This window comes from Triturus cristatus, chromosome 5_1 (genome assembly GCF_964204655.1).
Source record: "Triturus cristatus chromosome 5_1, aTriCri1.1, whole genome shotgun sequence".
NCBI classification, from domain to species: domain Eukaryota; kingdom Metazoa; phylum Chordata; class Amphibia; order Caudata; family Salamandridae; genus Triturus; species Triturus cristatus.
In genome coordinates, this window is record NC_140587.1 from 803,829,414 (window position 1) to 803,850,627 (window position 21,214).

Here is a 21,214-nt window from a genome sequence, read left to right on the forward strand (position 1 = left end):
ATAGATCGAAGATCCTGATATATGAGTGGCAAGGACCCTTCTTCTACCGTAGCAGAGGCTACGTGGGTAGTCACGGTGTTCGGAAAAGAGGGAATATGGTCGCTACAGAGGTCAGACCTAAATTCCAACGTCAGTTCTTCCCAGTTTATCAGGGGGTTGTGCTGGCGTAACCAAGGTAATCCTAAGATGACCGGAAACTGCGGTGAACTTATTAAGTCAAATACCAAACATTCTGAGTGTTTTTGTTCTATATCTAACCATAGAGGAACGGTACTTTGAGTGATGGGACCAGATTTTAAGGTGCTACCATCAATGGTGGATACGTCTTCCCATATCTTCTTGGATACACAATCTATATTGTACTTCTTAGCCCAATGAAGGTCAATGAAATTACCCGACGCGCCTGATTCTATCATCACCGGGACCTCTACTTTCTGTTGTTCACAAGAGAGACGAGCCGAAACAAAAAAATGACGAGACTGACATAAGGACATGTCTGAGGAAGTACCCGAGGACCCTGTCTCCTTAGGCCTCGGGTTCGTTAGTTTTCCAACTTTCTTGTCTGTTTCGGTTTCACAGGGCATTCTCTAAGGAAGTGACCTTGTTTCCCACAATATAAACATAATTCTTTGTCTCGCCTTCTCTGTCTTTCTTCACTGCTTAAAGGTCCCCTCAATATCCCTATTTGCATGGGTTCTGGGTCTTCTATACTCTTCTCTGATTCAGGTTTCTTTTCACGGTACGTTACCCATTTGTTGTCTCCCTTACTTTTTTCTCTTTTTATCTCATTTAGACGATGGTCCAGTTTCACTACCAGATCAATTAAGGCTGGACAAGTTTCAGGAGGGTCCACTACTTGCGCCAAGGCGTCTTTTAATTCGTCCCTCAAACCCTTATAGAACAGTGCACTTCGCTTCTCCTCAGGCCATCCTGCCTCCGCTACTAATCTATGAAATGTAGTGATATAGATGGTGTCACGAGGTCCCTACCCACCCCCCTGAAAATGAACCTACTCCAGACAAGGAAGCATTCAAGGACTGGTGGTCCTATTCCCCGGTGTCACGATCTCCCCTTACTTTACAGCCCGGGGATTGGAGAGAGGAGACTGATCCCTTTTGGACCGGGACTCCGTACGAAATTCAACACTGCCCCTTTAAGACATCCGCGGGTGGTGTAGTCCCCGCCCCCGCCTCTGATGTCCGCCAACAGGAACCTGCAATAGAGGAAGACGAGGAGGAGGAGAACGCCCCCAGAAGACGCCGAGTGGAGAACGAAGACGGAGGAGAAGACGGAGGATCCAGAGCACCGGCTCAAGAACCACGGCAGCAGAAAGAGAGAAAGCCAGGAGGCCACCGATACGGCGGACCGCCCAGCCACGTTCCCAGAGGAGCGTGGCTCCTTCAGGTACGGGACCGAGTCACGGGGTGGGTTGGGAGACGGCAGAAGTAAGACGGGTAGTTGGATTAGGGACTCATGCCCGGTGATGGTTCCTTCCCCTCCACGTATGCACCGATAAAACTGCCACAGAGTGATTCACCCGTGTCCCTACACTACCCACTCCCCTGTTTTGAATACTAGACGGAGGTAGAAGAGCCAAACCTGACACAAGGTTTTCTTTCTTTTCTTTCCTTTCTCCCGGATTATGGTTCCTTTGCGATTTGGACATCACCTGGCCTGTTCTTCCCCTCCATTCTGAGACCAAGAAGAATAGCCCTGACCCGAAGATTAGTCAGGAGCAAGGCGACTGTGTAGAGCCAAGAAGAGAGACTCGGGATAAGACTCTATTATCCTTATTGTCATTGAATCAAATCCTACCAAATAAAACCTCTGTTAAGGAGCCGTGAGAGTGGACATTCTTTACCTCCCCGATCCCTGAGAGCTGTTCCTCGTTAAACTTGGTGGAGAATGCGGGCATAACGCCATTAGTAGAAACATAATGGACACTTTAATACAACATATAGTTGAAGCCCAGGACAAGTTAGGATGGGCTGTAGAGAGATAGATGACGTCGGCCCAAGCCGACAGAGACGTGTTCAAGAATACGATAACCGCTCAGATGGAGGGTCTGCAAAGGATGGTCACCGAGCAAGGAGCCACTCCTCTAACACACACACCAGAAGTCCTGCCCCAGCCCCCACGGGAGTCGCCTTATAAAAATATATGAACAGTGAAGATCCGGATGTGTACCTCCTCAATTTTGAAAGGGTAGCGAGGGCCTGCAACTGGCCCGTGGAGAGGTGGCCCTTGTTTTTAGCACCCCTCCTGACTGACGAGGCCCAAGCGGCCTACCAGGTGGCTAACCCCCTAGGTAACACCTCTTATGGAGAGGTAAAGCGGGTTATCCTGGATCACCTCGGAATGGACGAAGAAGCCTATCGGGTCCGTTTTGGAAAGGAAAGAGGGCGTTCTGGGGAGAACCCGAAAACTCTCTCTTATCGCCTCAAGTTCGCAGCGGACAAATGGTTAAAGCCCAAAGACTGTACTAAAGAGGACTTGATGGACAAGATACATCTCGAACAATTCTTGGAGGCTCTACCATACAATAACCAATGCTGGCGGCGCCAACATGCAAACATCACCACCCTGGAAGCCATGGAGATGGCAGCCACCTTTGCTCGGGCGCAACCTCGTGTCTCGGGTACGGAGACCGACCGTACATATCGACCCCTACCTGGGAAGTTTGTCTGACCAACGAGGGGGCTAAACAGAGAATACCAGAGACATTTCCTTTAAGGGGACCCCAATGTTTCGATTGCGGTGACTGGGGACACTTCGCTCGTGTCTGTCCACATCGGAAGACGAGGGAGGAACCCATGGACATCGGATATTTCCCAAGACCCGTTATGTACACAGCCGAACTAGGACACGCTTTCTATGTAAGTGTTCAGGTGAATGACCATATAATCAGGGCCCTACTAGACTCGGGATGTAAACAGTCTGTCATTCAGGGGGATCTCGTTAGGCCAGAACAGGTGAATTTTGGAGACCTAGTACACATTAGGTGTGTACACGACAACGTGAAACCCTATCCCATAGCCACAATCACCCTCAAACACCCGAATGTGACCCCCTGCATAGTGAGAGTCGGAGTGAATGAGCTGCCGGAAGACCTTATCATAAGAACAGACAATCCCCGGGCTGGAAAGTAAGGAGAGATCGTGACACCGGGGAATAGGACCACCAGTCCTTGAATGCTTCCTTGTCTGGAGAAGGTTCATTTTCAGGGGGGTGGGTAGGGACCTCGTGACAGATGGCTAATTCCTTGGTTCCCTGTCTTAAATTCAAGAGGTCCGTGTCTGCTGAATGAGTAAATGTATGCCTGTCAAATAATTTTCTAAGTTCTCTTCGGAAAGCGTTGTAATCGTGTAATAAGGGATCGTCTCTCTCAATTAGAGGTATGGTCCAATTAGCAGCTGCACCCCCAAGATACGAAATAACAAAAGCCACCTTGGCCTGGTCTGTGGGAAAACAAGCAGCCTTGCACATAAAATGCAGGTGACATTGACTGATAAACGCAGCAAATTTAGCAGTGTCACCTAGAAAACGTTCAGGGGGGGCTAAAGGAATGGTCTGGGGAGTGGACACATGTATCTCCGAAGGGGACGTGCTAGAACCTGGTCGATTTAAATCACCTTCTTCTCTCCTTTTCCTCTGCAGGGCATCTACCCGAGTTGCTAGGGATTGGGTTTCTGCCTGTAAGTTTCCGATCATGTTGGCCAAATCTGTCAACGTCACTTGGCTCAGTTCCATGGCGCTTGGGCAGAATTTATTTTCTATTTCGTTTTGGCTTTGCGTTCTGTCAGGCTATCAGGCGCTCACCTGTATATCTGCAGAAACGCCCAGGAACTGAAGACAAGATCCTCATCTTCCCTCAATCACCTCTTGCGCCTATCAGACTCTATGCTACAATGGTGACTAGGGGAAGAAGGGAGACAAAACAAGGAAAAGAGGGGAAGAATCCCTTGCGTGATTTCAGCATCCGAGAGACTCTCTTCAAAGGAACTAAAAGAAAGAAGGGTGGGTTAGATAACAGGGTCTGTAATCATTTATGTATCTAACAGTAGATAATCACTCTTAGTACCTTAATATCCCTTCTTCCTAACTGGATCTGACCAAACGATAACTCTGTGCAAAATGCGGGGCTGTGAAAAGAAGGAGAGAAAGCAGGACTATCATACAGTTTGTGCCTTAAATTCTGTTAGTAGTCACTTATTATGAAGGCTCATGCTCACCCGTCTAGCTACCCGCTGTCTTAGTGAAGATTCTTATGATCTAACCATCCGTGTGAGAGATTACGGGTTAGACTTCTGTACATCGTTACTTAAGAGACTGTTCCTTCATCTTCAGGAACAAAAGGAAGTTTTAAATGCATTACGAAAAATAAGAAAGCAGCGAAACCTCGCTGTTACCGTTACTCAGAGTCCCTTTGTTAGTTCATCTGTAGCTCAGGAAATGCACAGGAGATTCGCAAGAATGTTCAGGGCAATTTACAGAGACCTGTAGCAGTATTCCGATGGGTAGATATCCTGCGTGTCTGCCACTGTCTTTTCCAGGAGTCTTTGTAACACCCTGAAGAGTGGTAGGAGGGGAGTGAGATGGGGATAGTGTGGCGGGACCACAGAGTAGAGTCCGGCAGACAAGCAGAGCGGCAAACCCCCAGTCCGGCCAGCGGGCGGGACAACTAAGTCCAGCCGACAGGCGGAACCAAAAGCCTCCGCCCTACTCGACCACGGACCTCCCCTCTCCGGAAACCGGCCACCTGGCAGAATAATTACCACTCCTTAACGGGCGGACCACACTGTTCCACAAACGGTCCGAAAACACTGAGGTCTCACTTCCAAGAGACTATACGGGGGAAAAGCAGGTCCGTAGAAAACAAGGGGCAGGATATTCCAGGTTCGAGAAAGTTACGGGACGTAGAGCAGGCTTCGGGTCACGGAGGTTCAGGAAGTAGAGCAGGCTTCGGGTCACGGAGGTTCGGGGCATAGAGCAGGCTTTGGGTCATGGAGGTTCGGGAATTCCATACGCAAAGCGCGAGATCCGGGGGAAGTCAGGCTTTTGTGCCTACCTGACTACCTCGCGAATGCGTAGTCTTGGGCTGCCATCTTGGCTCAGGAACGAAGGCAATCGTGACAGTGGTGCACCAAGAGTAAATAATAATGTGAAAGATTGCAAATGAAAATGTAGTATGATCCATATCTTCTTCATTGTGTTTGTACAATAGATATATAGATCCAGGTGTTATGGCAAAACAACACAACCAACGCGGTTTGTTCACCACTGTAACCTTCTTCAGGTCGGTCTTATTTTGTGCAGCCAGTATAGCATGATGTATGTCTCATGAAACTGTAGTTCACCATACGGAAATATATCATATTTGCACAGTCCCTTTAGATTACACACCCTCGATCCTTTTAATATCAAACCAAGCCACCCCCGAACTTGACACCTTAGTCTGGGTCCAGAATAGTGGATAAAGCGAAACTCGCACCACATGAGTGGAAAAGCGTCTCTTGGTCTCCTGTACAACACAATACAGAAGATATGGAACATTCTACATTTTGATTTGTACTCTTTCACATTATTATTTACTGTTGGTGCACTCATATATGTATGTTTCTATATTGTGGCCACAGGTTGCACCCTTGAGCAATGGGTGCTTATAGCAAGTACACAACGTTTCTCTGGAAATTGCATTCTGTGGAGCAAAGGGGATGTGCTGTTCATTGGGCTCCCTGCTCATTTTTTATTTCTGTGACTTTTTTTGTCCAATTTTATACTCCCCCACCCCACCCCACTCCCTTGTGCAACTGTCCACCCCTTGAAGAACCTGGGATGCTAGCAGTGGGATTTAAAGTGTAACTGTTACCGTAATTTCATTCAGATTTGTCAAATTGTGCCAAAGATAATAGCAAATAAACAATTTTGAGGGATACTTCTACCTGCAGATTCCTCATCCATTGAGTAATGCCAGGCATCAAACTTGATCTAGAAATATCACAGGTCTAAGACGTCAGTAGGTGGTCTTGACTTCATATTGACACTTGAAGTGACGTAGGATGATGTGACAAGGCAATATAGCGCCGACCTTTGCACAAAGACTTTAAGTTCTCTTCTTCCCTTTTGTTTCAGAGCTAGAATGTCTCCCCCAAAGCATTGAGGCTTCAAGCCTAGTGGGATTGTGAAGGATAGGTGTCCGTTACCAACAATTACTCTTATCTGTTTCTACTGCTTGGGTTCAGACCATGACTCCAGGCCCAATGAGTCATGCCTTAATATGCACCCCAATGTACTTAAAGAAAGGGAGGCTAAACTGTTCATGGCTGGGCTTGAGTGAACAGAAGAGGCCAACTTCGCTTGAGGGCACATTTGAGGTCACCTTCTTCACATTCCTCCTGTAAGCAGAAGAAACATAGAAAGCATAAAAAGCATTGCAAAGGTACATCTTCCGAATGCCCTCAACCTCCACCACAATCATCATCCTCTAAGCTAGAGTAGATAATGGTGGAGATAGCGGACCCTGCACCACAAAGTGGTTCCTCTCCAATGTCACAACCGGAGCCATCTGGCCACCCGCCTACGCCTCAGAGCTTTGAAATATCTGAATCCAATCTGATGACTGGGATTATTCAAAAGGTGAGGAATCTACAGTTAGATAAAGTATCTACCAGAAAGATAGCTGCAGAAGGTAACTTTTACTTCCCTTCAATTTGTACCCACCTTGTCAGATTAGCTACAATGTCAACTGTCATGTGGAATCTAGAACATTTTGTAGATTTATAAGCAAATTAAAAAATGCCTTTTAAACTTTCAAGCTATCTATAAAGTAAACCCTTTCAACCCTGTCCAATGCCTGCTACTTGTGTTGCAGATACCTTGAAAACTGGAAGAACCAGTGCTCTTTTGGGCACAGGTTAAAACAAATATCTGAAAGAAACACGTTAGTTAGATTCCTCACCTTAGAATATCCCCAGGCGTTAGACTGGATCCGGAAGATTTTTCGTCAGCAATACCCCTTGCGCGTCGCTAGGCGTCGTCTGCGGCTCCGCGTCCGTCGTCTGCGTCGTGCGCCGGAATGACGTCGTCGGAGTACTTAGACGCCGCCCTCGCGCGCTGACGTCAGTTCTTCTTTTTTCCGCGCCAGTAAGCGCAAGATCCGGGAGAGCTACCCCTTTAGTCATTTTTTGACTAACTTTTTCGATCCTTTTTGATCTTGTCGACTTCGGTGCCGGTAGGATGCCTGGGTTTAAAGCCTGTGCTGACTGTAGCCGCTTGATGTCGGTTACGGACCATCACCGCCGGTGCCTTTACTGCTTGGGCCTCGACCACGACGCGGAGTCGTGTTCGGACTGCAAGGCCCTGACCTCGAAGGCTAGACGGGAGCGGTCCCGTAAGCTTCTCGAGATTCGCCACTCGGCCCCGCGAGCCTCTCGATCCCGGTCCAGGAGGAGGTCCAAGGATCGGTCGCGGAGCTGCAGCCGACGTCACCATCGGTCGTCGGGATCCAAGTCTTCGGGTAAGTCGAAGCATTCCAAGAAGTCCAAGAGGCGACACCGCTCTTCGGACTCCCCTCGCCGGTCGCGCGACTCGGCCGAGGGTCAGGGTGGTTCCACCCCCGCGGCTCCGGCGGAGCCGCAGGCGCCGCGCACGTCCCCATACCCGCCGGTCCCTGGGACTGATGCGACGCCGGCGGAGGTCAGTGCCTTCCTCTCGGCCATGAGGAGCCTGGCTCCGCCGTCGGCGCCCGCTGGCGCGCCTTCGGGCCCCGCGGACCCGACAGGGCTGCCTTGCCTGCCGGCGGCTCCGACCCCGGCGCCGTTGACGGCTCCGGCCTCGACGCCGCAAGCGCCCGAGGGACCCGTTCCCGAGTCCCCGCCGACGCCGGTCGACCTCGTCACGCCTCCTCCGCCGGCGTCGACACTGGTACCACCCCCGACGCCGCTCGACGTCGAGCCCCAGTTCAGTCCCGCTCCGGGCCCGGCGCCGCTACGGCGTTGATGGACGCCGCGTTCGGCGCCGCTAGAGACACATTATGTCTACCGCCCGGCTCCGTTCCTTCCTCCTGTATACCAGGAATCGGATGATGGGGACAACTGGGAGGGATCCGAGGATCCTATGGCCGCTCAGGCTCAAATGTCACAGGACTGGGCAGATGAACTGGGGGAGGCCAGTGGCCTGGATACCTCTCCGGACACTGGATTCGTCTCTCCTCCGACTGTGGCTTCGGAGGAGGGTGCTGCTTTCTCTGTGGTGCTGCGCAAGGCGGCCGCAGGCCTTGGGCTCGAGCTACCTGCCGTGGCTGTGCGGACTAACGTCCTCACTGAGGTGCTTCAGTCTGCAGCAAGCTTCACTGAGCCTCTGCTGCAATTCAATGAGGCCCTCATTGACGTTCTGCAGGGCACCTGGTCCAAGCCCTCCACAGTTCCTCCTGTGGACAGGAACGTCGCCAGGCGCCACCGCCCTGCTCCGGGCGACCCCAGTTTTCTGTCCCAACACCCTACCCCCGAGAGCCTGGTTATCCAGGCCTCTACCTCCCAATCCTCCTTCCCGACCGCTCCGCCGGACCGGGATTCCAAGAGACTGGAACAGTTTGGCAAGAAGCTGTTCTCTTCCCTTAGTTTGGGCCTGCGGTCTTTGAACACCGCCTGTCTCTTGGACCGTTATTCCCACTCTCTGTGGGATGCGGTGGAGGACGTGCTGCCCCTGTGTCCGGAGGAGGTCCGGACACGACTTACCCAGGCTCTGGCCGATGGGAGGGATGCAGCACGTCACGCTATCCGATGTGGGCTTGACACTACGGACTCGCTGGGTAGGGCAATTTCTACCACAGTGGCGCTTAGACGTCACGCCTGGCTGCGGTCCACGTCATCTTCGGGCGATGTCCAGAGCACTCTCATGGACATGCCCTTTGATGGCACTCGCCTTTTTGGCGAGAAAGCGGACAGTGCGCTGAATCGCTTTAAGGACTCCCGGGCTACGGCCAAGTCCTTGGGCCTCTCGGCCCCGCGGTCGCAAACTTCCGCTTTTCGCCCCTTTCGTGGCCAAGGAAGGGGTGCCTCCTCACGTACGCCTAGCCACCAGCCGCAGAACCAACCTGCGCGCGGTCGCGGACGTGATTTCCGCCGAGGCGGTTCTGGCGCACGACGAGGTCAGCCCGCATCCGCCTCAAAGCCTTCCTAGTCCGAGCTTTCAGGCCCATTCCACGCCAGTGGGCGGCAGAGTTCGCCATCACCTGCTCCACTGGCGGTTCATCACATCGGACAGGTGGGTGCTGCAAATCGTCCGACGGGGCTACTCCCTCCCCTTCAAGACGACCCCTACAGCCATGCCACCGCAGCACCACCGTATCTCGGGGGATCATTTGAATCTTCTCCACGAGGAAGTTTCGGCCCTCTTGGCCGAGGGGGCCGTCGAGCACGTTCCGAGCCCAGAAGTACGTCGTGGTTGTTATTCCCACTACTTTCTGGTGCCCAAGAAGGGCAAAGGGGGCCTGCGCCCTATCTTGGACCTCCGGAACGTCAATGCCTTCCTCCGGAAGGAAAGGTTCAAAATGTTAACTTTGGCTCAGGTTCTAGCTGCCCTAGACCCTGGAGACTGGATGGTAGCGTTGGACTTGCAGGACGCATATTTCCACATCCCCGTCCTGCCGGCCCACCGGCGTTACCTGCGGTTCACGGTGGGCCAAGAGCACTTTCAGTTTACCGTGCTCCCCTTCGGCCTCACCAGTGCCCCTCGGGTGTTCACGAAAGTGATGGCGGTGGTCGCAGCTCATCTGCGCAGATCAGGGGTTCCAGTCTTCCCCTATCTCGACGACTGGTTGTTGAAGGCGGGCTCGCCCCAGACAGTCGTCACCCACCTCCAGACTACGGCGGATCTCCTGCATTTGCTGGGATTTTCCATCAACGTGCCGAAGTCACACTTGAGTCCCTCTCAGAAGCTCCTCTTCATCGGAGCGGTTCTCGATTCGGCGCAGTTCCGGGTCTATCCACCGGAACAGCGGGTCCGGGATATTCAGGCCCTGATTCCCATCTAATGGCCTCTATCCTGGGTTTCGGTCAGGCTAGTGTTGCGGCTTCTGGGGCTGATGGCCTCCTGCATCCTACTAGTGCATCACGCCAGGCGGCGCCTGCGGGCTCTGCAGTGGGACCTGAAGTTTCAGTGGGCCCAGCATCACGGCAACCTGTCCGACCATGTCTTGATCTCGGAGGGCACAGCACGGCAGTTGCAGTGGTGGCTCACGGACCGCGATTGGGTCATGGGCAGAAGCCTCTCCCTTCCCCAACCGGAGCATGTCGTAGTGACGGATGCGTCCCTCCTGGGATGGGGTGGCCATATGGGAGAGGCGGAGATCAGAGGCCTCTGGTCTCCGGCGGAGTCTCGTCTCCACATCAACCTGTTGGAGTTGAGAGCGATCCGGCTTGCACTGAAAGCCTTCCTTCCCTCTGTCAGGGGAAGTGTCGTGCAGGTGTTCATGGACAACACCTCCGCCAAGTGGTATTGCAACAAACAGGGCGGGGTGGGGTCGTGGACCCTTTGTCAGGAGGCTCTGCGCCTCTGGACGTGGCTGGAACACCAGGGCGTCACCCTAGTGGTTCAACATCTGGCGGGCTCTCTGAACGCCAGAGCAGACGAACTCAGCCGCCGGTGCATGATGGATCACGAATGGCGTCTGAACTCCAAAGTGGCGCAAGGTCTCTTTCAGCAGTGGGGAGAGCCTTGGTTAGATCTATTCGCCACCGAAGAGAACGCGCAATGTCAGCAGTTCTGCGCGTTGGAATTTCCAAGGCGGCACTCGCTCGGCGACGCTTTTCGTCACGAGTGGAGTTGCGGTCTGTTGTACGCCTTTCCGCCTATACCACTTCTGCCCAGAGTGCTGAAGAAGATCAGGCACGACCGGGCCCAAGTCATCTTGGTGGCTCCGGATTGGGCACGAAGGTACTGGTATCCCGAGCTACTCAGTATGTTGACCGATCCTCCGATGCGTCTGCCCCTTCGGGAGGATCTTCTGTCGCAGCAGCAGGGGAAGGTCCTCCACCCGAACCTGTCCAGCCTCCACCTCCATGCGTGTAGATTGAGCGGCGGCAGTTGATGCCATTTGACTTGCCTCCTGAAGTCTGTGATATCATTCTGGCAGCCAGGCGTCCCTCCACAAAGACGGTATACGCCTGCCGGTGGAACAAATTTGTGGCATGGTGCACAGCAAAGGCTGTGGATCCCCTTTCCGCCCCTCTTTCTGAGGTTCTACTGTTACTTCTTTCTCTGGCCCGGCAGGGCTCTGCCCTGGGCACCCTGAAAGGTTATCTTGCTGCCATCTCTGCCTTCTTGCGGCTTCCTGATCAGCCTTCTCTTTTCAAGTCCCCTGTTGTTACACGCTTTCTAAAGGGCATTACTCACACGTTCCCTCCTGTCCCTTTTGTAATGCCTCAGTGGGACTTGAATCTTGTTCTCACATTTCTAATGTGCGCTCCCTTTGAGCCTCTTCATAATTGTCCTCTTCGTCTGCTGACGCTTAAGACTGCTTTTCTGGTAGCCATCACCTCGGCTAGACGGGTGAGTGAGCTCCAGGCTTTATCTTCAAAGCCTCCTTTTCTCTCTGTTCATCCGGACAAGGTTGTCCTCCGGCCTCGTCCCTCCTTTCTTCCGAAAGTGGTGACTCCATTTCATCTTGGGCAGTCTGTCACCTTGCCCACCTTCTTTCCGCCTCCGCATCCTTCCAAAGAGGAAGAGAGGCTCCACCGTCTGGACCCAAAACGTGCGCTCTCCTTTTATTTGGACCGCACAAAGCAGTTCCGGGTGGACGACCAACTTTTCGTTGGATATGTGGGTGCTAAGAAGGGGAAAGCTGTGCACAAACGGACCATCTCTCGGTGGGTCGTTTTGTGCATCAAAATTTGTTATTCCTTGGCAAAAAAGGACCCTCCTGTTGGGCTGCGCGCCCATTCTACTCGGGCCACAGCGGCTACTACTGCCTTGGGACGAGGTGTCCCTTTGCAGGACATCTGTCAGGCGGCAACGTGGGCTTCGCTACACACGTTTGCCAGGCATTATTGCCTTGACAGCCAAGTCCGGAGGGATGGCTTCTTTGGCCGTTCTGTCTTCCAGGACTTTCTGGTGTGATCTTGGTTCGCAGACCCACCACCGGGGATGGTATTGCTTGGGTATCTATTCTAAGGTGAGGAATCTAACTAACGTGTTTCTTTCAGATGGACAATTTACTTACCTTCGGTAACGATGTATCTGTAAGAAACATTAGTTAGTTAGATTCCTCACCGACCCACCCATCCTCCCCGTTCTGCGAACTGACCTCTAGGGTTAAGGTTATCCTTTTCAAGCCCCTAGATTTTATTTTTGGCACCAGTGTCGGTCTTTGCATGGCTCTGCGTTCCTGGCGCGGAAAGCTATGTACAAGAACTGACGTCAGCGCGCGAGGGCGGCGTCTAAGTACTCCGACGACGTCATTCCGGCGCACGACGCCGACGACGGACGCGGAGCCGCAGACGACGCCTAGTGACGCGCAAGGGGTATTGCTGACGAAAAATCTTCCGGATCCAGTCTGACGCCTGGGGATATTCTAAGGTGAGGAATCTAACTAACTAATGTTTCTTACAGATACATCGTTACCGAAGGTAAGTAACTTGTTCATTAAGTTAGGATCTAGAATTACTACATAGCTCTCAAATGTCTAGAGGATCCCCATGACCTCTTTGTCACAGCAGAAACACCAAGGGTTTACGAGGCCTGCATAGCTAGGTTCATCCTGATGAATAGTAAAAAAAAATCGAATTGATTTCTGGGTGGGAGAAAAGATTAAAGAAGTAGAATATTCAAACAAAGGAAATATGTAAAACAAAAAAGGGGCTGAACCAGAACTGCATCCCAATGAGGATTTCAGGTCGGAACGAAATGGTCCGAGAACCGGGGCAGGGGCGGGATAAACGGCACCCAGTGCGGCGCCTGTGGCAGAGCCAGGGGCGGCGCTGGGGCCGGAGCCAGTGGTGCTGCACCTTGTGGTGCCGGGGACGGAGCCGCGGGCGCTGGATCCAGTGGCTCCAGGGCCGGCGCCGCCGGGTCAACAGGATCTGGCTCTGCGCCTCTGGACGTGGCTGGGACATCAAGGCATTACCTTGGTGGTTCAACACCTGGCAGGTTCTCTGAACGCCAGGGCAGACAAACTCAGCCGCTGGTGCATGGTGGATAACAAGTGGCGTCTGAACCTGAACGTGCCGCAAGGTCTCTTTCTGCAATGGGGAGAGCCTTGGTTAGATCTGTTTGCCACCGAGGAGAACGCTCAATGTCATCAGTTCTGCGCATTGCAATTTCCAAGGCGGCACTCGCTCCGAGACGCTTTTCGTCGCGAGTGGAGTTGCGGTTTGTTGTACGCCTTTCCGCCTATACCACTTCTGCCCAGAGTGCTGAAGAAGATCAGGCGCGACTGGGCCCAAGTTATTCTTGTGGCTCCGGACTGGGCTTGAAGAGTATGGTATCCCAAACTACTCAGTATGAGCATCGATCCCCCGATCCGTCTGCCTCTTCGTGAGGATCTTCTGTCACAGCAGCAGGGGACGGTCTTCCACCCGAACCTGTCCAGCCTCCACCTCCATGCTTGGAGATTGAGCGGCGCCAGTTGACACCTTTCGATCTTCCTCCCGAAGTCTGTGATGTCATCCTGGCAGCCAGGCGTCCCTCCACTAAAACGGTGTAAGCCTGCAGGTGGAACAGATTTGTGGCATGGTGCACAGCTAAGACTGTGGATCCCCTTTCTGCCCCTCTTTCTGAGGTTCTTCTGTTCCTTCTCTCTTTGGCCCAGCAGGGCTCTGCTCTGGGCACTGTTAAAGGTTATCTTTCGACTATCTCTGCCTTTCTACAGCTTCCAGATCAGCCTTCTCTTTTTAAGTCCCCGGTTGTTAACCGTTTTCTTAAGGGCATTACGCATACGTTCCCACCTGTGCCCTTCAAAATGCCTCAGTGGGACTTGAATCTTGTCTTGACTTTTCTGATGTGCGCTCCCTTTGAGCCCCTTCCTAACTGTCCCTTACGTCGTCTTACTCTCAAGACGGCTTTCCTGGTAGCTATCACTTCTGCCAGGAGAGCGAGTGAGCTCCAGGCTCTTTCTTCCAAACCTCCTTTCCTTTCTGTTCATCCGGACAAGGTGGTTCTGAGGACACGTCCTTCTTTCTTACCAAAGGTTGTCATGCCATTCCACATTGGGCAGACCATCACTTTGCCCAACTTTTTTCTGCCTCCTTCAAGGGAAGAGGAACGACTCCACCGTCTGGACCCAAAACGTGCGCTCGCATTCTATCTGCAGCGTACACAGCAGTTCCAGGTGGATGATCAGCTCTTTGTTGGCTACGTGGGCGCCAAAAGAGGTCGGGCGATGCACAAACGGACCATCTCCCAGTGGGTCGTTCTGTGCATTAAAGCCTGTTACTCCTTGGCCAAGAAGGAGCCTTGTGGGACTGCGTGCCCATTCGACCAGGGCAACTGCAGCCACTACTGCCTTGGGACGCGGTGTCCCCTTGCAGGATATTTGTCAGACAGCTATGTGGGCCTCGCTGCACACGTTTACCAAGCACTACTGCCTTAACAGTCCGGTCCGGAGAGACGGCTTCTTTCCGTTCTGTGCTCCTTGACTTTCTGGCGTAATCTTGTTCGCAGACCCACCACCGGGGTTGGTATTGCTGGGGAATCTATTCTAAGGTAAGGAATCTATCATTAACGTGTCTCTTTCAGATGCACAAGTTACTACTTGTGTAACGATATATCTGTAAGAGACATTAGTTAGTGATAGATTTCTTACCGCCCGCCCATCCTCCCCGTTCTGCGAACTGATTACTAGGGTTGAGGTCATCCCCTTTTAGGGCCCTAGTTTTATGCACCAAAGGTCAGTTTCTCGCATGGCTCTGCGTTTCGGTGCGGAAAGTTGTGTACAGGACTGACGCCAGCGCGAATGGGTGGTGCCTAAGTAGCCTCCGTGATATCATCCCGGCGCACACGACGCCAGTGACGGACGTGGAGCCGCACGGCGCCACTTACTGGCGCGCAGGTGTACTGCTAAGCAGAAAACTTTCCAGATCCAAACTGATGGTTGGGGAATATTCTAAGGTAAGGAATCTATCACTAACTAATATATCTTACAGATATATCATTACACAAGTAGTAACTTGTGCTTATGGTAAGGAGTAGAGGCAAAGTTTTGCGAAATTGAAAGACTGCTATTTCTCATGTATGATGTGCCCTCATAATTGAGCACACTCGTCATCGTCTAATCATAAATAGGGTTTCTGTGCCCTGGCTGTGAAATCTGTGCAGAAAGTGGTGTCAGTGAGTGACACCCATCTAGAAGAATCTCTGCTTAACATAAGGTATCAACAATTGAGTATATTCAGTGTAGTTTCAGGGAAGCTGAGATCAACAGGCCCTTAAGTCTTGTGAGATCCTGACAGCAAGAGGTCTAGGATAACATTTTCCTGAATTTTTCAATCTAGGGACCACAGCAGAGAATATCGATAGATTTCATTTATTTATTTATAAAGTTTTATATAACGCAAACTTGATCCCGAAGGATATCAGAGCGCTTTACAATTTGAGGCAAAGGTAACAAATCAAAACATGAGTCTAACATGGGGAATCTAAAAGGTATTGAATCAAAAAGTACACACATAACAGCTCATTTATAAACCTAAGTGAACGAGTAGGAATGGGATATGCGCTGGAGCATAGAGACTTAAGGGGGGTACGTACCATAATCATATACAGGAATAATAACCAGTACCAAAACAATAATCAAAACATGAGTCAAATGGGGATACTAATAGGCATTGAATCAACAATGCACATCTAACAGATCATTTATACACCTGGGTGAACGAAGAATGGGCTAGACGATGGAGCATAATGACTTAAGGGGAGTAAATTCAATAATCATGTACAGGAATAATAACCAAAACAAAAATAATGATCATATACAAGAATAATACCGATACTATAGTATGTCCGATGTGCTTAGAGCTAAAAATTGACCCTCATGTTAAGGTAAGAACTTGTTCATGAGGAATCTTTTTGCTTCCAGTTTGAAAGCAGCCTTGGAAGAGATTCTCCTAATTTCCGGTGGAAGAGAGTTCCAAATTTTAGGAGCAGCGCCAGAGAAAGCTCGTTGGCATGTTCTCTTTTTGCGGAAGATCTGTGGTTTCAAGAGAAGTGAATTAGCACTCCTAGACAATCTATCCCCTCTGATAGTTCTAGTTTTTGTGCAAGATAGATGGGGATTTGAAGTGGAGGGCTTTGTGTGATAGGCAGACAATCTTCAGTTGAATTCTAGCTTCGTAGGGTAGCCAGTTTAACGATTTTAAAACCGGGGAGATGTGTGCATTTCGCTTGGTGCCCGTGATCAATCTGGCCACAGCGTTCAGAGAAGCCTTTAGGGGGGCCAAAGTTATTTGGGGAGGCCACATAGCGTAGCACTGCCATAGTCCAGTCTATTCAGAGCAAATGATTCAAATAAAATACTTTATAGGTGTTCATACAAATCATCTCTGAGATGCATCAAATCAGTTAGATCATCCTCTACAAAGATGAGGTTATTGTTTTGCATATTTGTTGGGAAGAGAATAGAACAATGTACCCTACATTTCAGAATACATTCATTTTAGGTATACTTTACAGCTCTGTCTCTGCCCTCTCAGGGTTATGTTCTGGGTTTGTTAAAAATTGTGTCCTTTGTTCCCTATCTTCACATAGATCTTCTTCAGCAATACCAGTCATCAGTTGTTAAAGTCGGTGAAGTGAATGAAGAACTTGAATTGCATTTAGAAAGCCTTAACACGCCAGAAATGCTACAAAAGAAACAGGAGCTCAGCGAACAGGAAGACAATCTCAGGTTGATTGAGCAGAAACTAGGTAAGCCTATTGCTTCTCGCCCATACACACCCCTCACATGCATGTTGAACTTTCTGAAAGGTCTACATAATGACTGAATATCATTGTCTAGTTAAATACTTACTTCAGCCACCAGGATACTCTAGCTTCAGCGCTGCCTATGATCATTTTTAAGCAGATTTATACATTTGCCTTTTTATTCAGTTATTAATATATATAATTTCTAGAACTTGATTGGTGGGCTGTTTTATGTATATTATTAAGTTTTGTATGTTTTCTAAAAGAGGATTGTGAAATCAGACAAACAGACTTAAAGGGCCATAACGTCTGACCAATGGGTTTACCGATTGTAGAAACAGGGCTACTACACCCCACCCTTCAAACTGGCTCCCCCTCACATCACGCCCGTCCTCCTTAGTCTGTTCACTCAGAGGAATATCTGTATATTGTGCACCTGGAGGTGCCAGCTGTAGGAAGGTGGATATCTGACTATGGTTACCCCCAACTTTTTGGCCTAGTGTCTAGCTGGTTTTTCGACTTAGTTGGCCTGAGATCCTGCCATTCAGGGTCTCAGGCTGTCTGCTCTCTCTTTAAAATGGACTCCATGTACCCTAGGTACATTCCCAATTGGTAAGGATCACCTTATTGGACCCTGTACAGTGTACCCAGGGCATAGGTGTACCCTAGGCCTCCCAGGGGCTGCAGCATGTATTATGCCACCCCTGGTCTGGCCTTCCAATCAGACACAACTGGCTGATCACTCAGCTGGGGCAAGGTCGTGTAATCACCCCTTGCTTAGATATAGTATACCTATATCTACCCTTAATATAGACACGTGTACCTATCAGTCAGTCCTATGGCAGGCCTTAACAATCCTGGAGGCAGAGTGCTTGGTAACATGTGAGGTGGTGCTCTAGCATGAGATGAGCCTGTCTGCAGCTTTCGGAACCATGTCCTTATAGCTGTTCTATGATATAGCCTACCATATACTCTTAAAGTGCCTTATAATCTTAAACGGTTATGGTAACTATGGTTTGGCTTTATCAAAACATGTCGTGTAAGGTGTCTAACACTCTTGAATAATACCCCCATACCATTTCTGGTAATGAGGATATTATTTCTCCCTTCTAGAGGGAGAGACATGTTAAAATCCTACTTTGCTGTTTAACTCTAACCAAAGCCTCAGCATCACAAAATGGATGCTGCTGCCACAGACACGAGTCTGACCTCCTGCTGCTGGGAGTGATCCCGGCAAGGGAGGCTTGGACAATAGGTTTCCTGCTTGGGGAGGTGCTACCACCTCCCCAGACAGACTTTAGTGTATTGGGGCAGGGAGGGCCGAAAGGAATGAGACATGCCTGGGGCACACAAGGTGTCCCATGCATAGTCCAGTTCAAACCGGTGCTGGGGCACACCAGCCCCAGTCCTGGCGCGAAACTGGACAAAGGGAAGGGGGTGTAACCACCCCCCTCCCAGGTCCCACCCATAAGGCGTGACCTAGCAGGCAACCCAGCCCCCCAGATTAGTATAAGAGTGGTAGCTGGGCCCCAGGAGATTAGATTATCCTGAACCTGCAACTTGAACAGAAACTCTGGACCTTCGACATTCAACGAAAGAAGAAGACTGAAGAATCTCCCTTGTGGCCAAGGAGTGGCTACCCTGTGCAAACAGGCACCATCAAGAGACTACCCTTTGCTTTGCTAAAGTTCTACGAGGGACCGACTGCAGAGCCCGACCAGAGTCTTGACTTCCAGACTTCTCTGACCTTGATCCACATCCACAGCCGAGCTGAGATCCGTGGAGGCGACTAGAGACGTGGGACCGGCTACCTGGGAAAAGTGGCGAGTATCTTCCAGCGCAGCTTCTGAGGTACCCTCGAAGTTGTGCACCGGGGATTGAGAAGCCCCAACCCCAAGCACCATCTGCACCGAAGATCAGCCCCCCACACTCCACGAGTCCTGCGTGGGGCCCTTCTGCATTTTCCTGCTTGCCGCGTATGTCCGGTTGCTTGCCCGTTGGCTAGCGGCCTCTGTGACGGCACACCTTGAAATCTTCACTGCTGGTTTGGCTCCTCCAGACTGGCTCCCGCTTCTGTGCAAAAGAGAAGCACCCCAGACCTTCCTGGTCTGCACCAGAAGCAAGTCCTCCGTTCTTCGTGGGTTCCGCTTGCCAAGGCTTGGTGAGTCCTAGCTCGACTTCGACGCCGCCGACAGCAAGAGCCTTCGTGGGACAGCTCGCCTCCTGGTCCTGGTCGTCTTCGACGTCTCCTGGTACGCGTGGCTGCAGCGACAAGCTTCACCCTTCACCTGCAATCTTCACGACATCGCCTGGTTCCTTCCTGGTTCCACGTGGTCACTGGCTAGTGACCTTGACTCTGTCCCTTCTGCTTGCAGGTATCCTCTCTTCTTGATCTCAGCCTTGGGATCCACCGGACACTCTTCACTGACTGCCTGTCATCAACTTTCCTTCAGGCATCCATAGAAGTCCACGACGAAACCCGACGCAAGTTCACACCTATGCACCCGCAGCCCGTGGGCTAGGTAACTTGGGTACTTCGGTGCTCACAAGGGTAGTGACTATCCTAGGGTCTAGTTTCCGAGTCTCGACTCTCTAGCTGCTTCAGAAGTGTCCTTAAACTGCTTATTTCGAAACTGTACTATTTCTATCGACTATACGCATTACGCGTGAGTGTTTCCACTCTGCACCTGACTCCCGTGGGTCTCCCACTTCCTAACTGTTGCTAGTGTAGTGTAGCCCCAGCGATTCCCTAGGCCTAGGCCTATCCTATTTCCGTGACAGTGGTCCTTATACCACTTCTTTAGTATATGGTTTGCGTGGCCCCTAGGGCCTAACTGTATTGCTTACCTGTGTGACTTAATGTATGCTTAAATAAGACTGTGTTGTACTTACCTCGAATCTCATAAAGAGTGCTGAGGGTTTGACTAGAATAAATACACTTTATTTTATATATATATCTGTTGTGGTGTCCTTTCATTTGGTATTCAAAGGATTATATATGGTATCACAGCTGGCTTCACATGCCATTCAGAGTTTAGCCTAAGACTGCTCTTGTCCATGCTACCACTAGGATAGCTGGTCTATAAGGTTGACTTTACAACCAATCACCATAAGGGTTGTTTGGACTGATATAAGGTGTACACTAGAACTAGTGACATCATACATTAGGCCAACTTCTCACATTGGTGGCAGCGGTGGGATCTGAGCTTGCTGTTGTAATACCATTGTAATCTTGAGATACTAAATTGAAAGATCACACAGATATTGTTTAGGTACATATAACATAGATGATAATACTTAAGTCCTACTGGACTTAGTTGTTGTAGGTTGAAGGGCCTAGCACACCCTGACTACAACTACTAGAGAGGTTTAGTAGATACAACTAGTGTAGGTAGGTGCACACACCACACCCTCACTAGAATCATGTCCCTGAATGGAGATCACACTGATACTCCCTAAGGAGAGGAGGATCCTGGACAGATTCCCTCTAGATATGTTGCATTCACTTTCCAGGAGATGAGACAACTGTGTACCTCCAGGAGATTAAAACAGGGTTCCAACCCTACCCTTAGACAGCTAGTGGAGCTTCTGGAGGCCTATGATGCTGAAAGAGCTGCCAAATATGGTGCCATAGCTGTAGATAAGGGCCTCCCCTCCACAGAAGAGACCCCTGACTTAACTGATACAGATGAGTTAGAAGAGACCTCAGAGGAAGAGGGAGGTAGCAAGACCCCAGTCAGAAGACTTAGTCAGTCTAACTTAAGCTTGCATGGGAGCTTGCATGGGAGCTTCCCTTACAGGCCCCCAAGTAATCTTAAAAAGAGAGATTGGAGGGGTAGATCTCCCTCAGGGGACTCTCTCCACTCCTATCACTCAAGAAGCTCCAATGCTTCATCCCACAAGGGGATGACTTCCCCCCCAAAGGAGAGAGCATGAGGCCAGAATGAAGGAAGCCAAACTGAGGATTGAAAGGGAAGAACTTGCCCTTGCCAAAGAGAAGCTTGCTCTGGCCTGAGAGCAAAAATTGTGTGGGTCAGAACCCACTGGTGGCAGCAACATTCCTAGAGATAGGGATAGGTCTTATGACCATAGAAACCTAAGCAAGATAGTCCCCCCCATATCAGAATGGGGATGACATCCACAAGTGGATGACTGCTTTGGAGAGGGCCTGCAAAGTACAGCAGGTACCCCAGAGTCAGTGGGCAGCTATCTTGTGGCTCTCCTGTTCTGACAAAGGTAGAGACAAGCTCCTCACAGTCAGTGATGAGGATGCTAACAATTACAAAGTTCTGAAGAGTGCTCTGATAGATGGGTTTGG

General features: G+C 50.6%; 1 protein-coding gene across 1 annotated transcript in view; it reads left to right on the forward strand.

Annotated features, from left to right (window-relative positions):
• SMCHD1 (structural maintenance of chromosomes flexible hinge domain containing 1) overlaps positions 1-21,214 on the forward strand; it is a 1,955,900-nt gene that overhangs the window by 1,841,972 nt on the left and 92,714 nt on the right. The window contains exon 46 of the mRNA XM_085605822.1: positions 16,741-16,899. Within this exon, the coding sequence (XP_085461948.1) occupies positions 16,741-16,899 (159 nt within the window). The remainder of the gene's footprint in view (positions 1-16,740; positions 16,900-21,214) is intronic.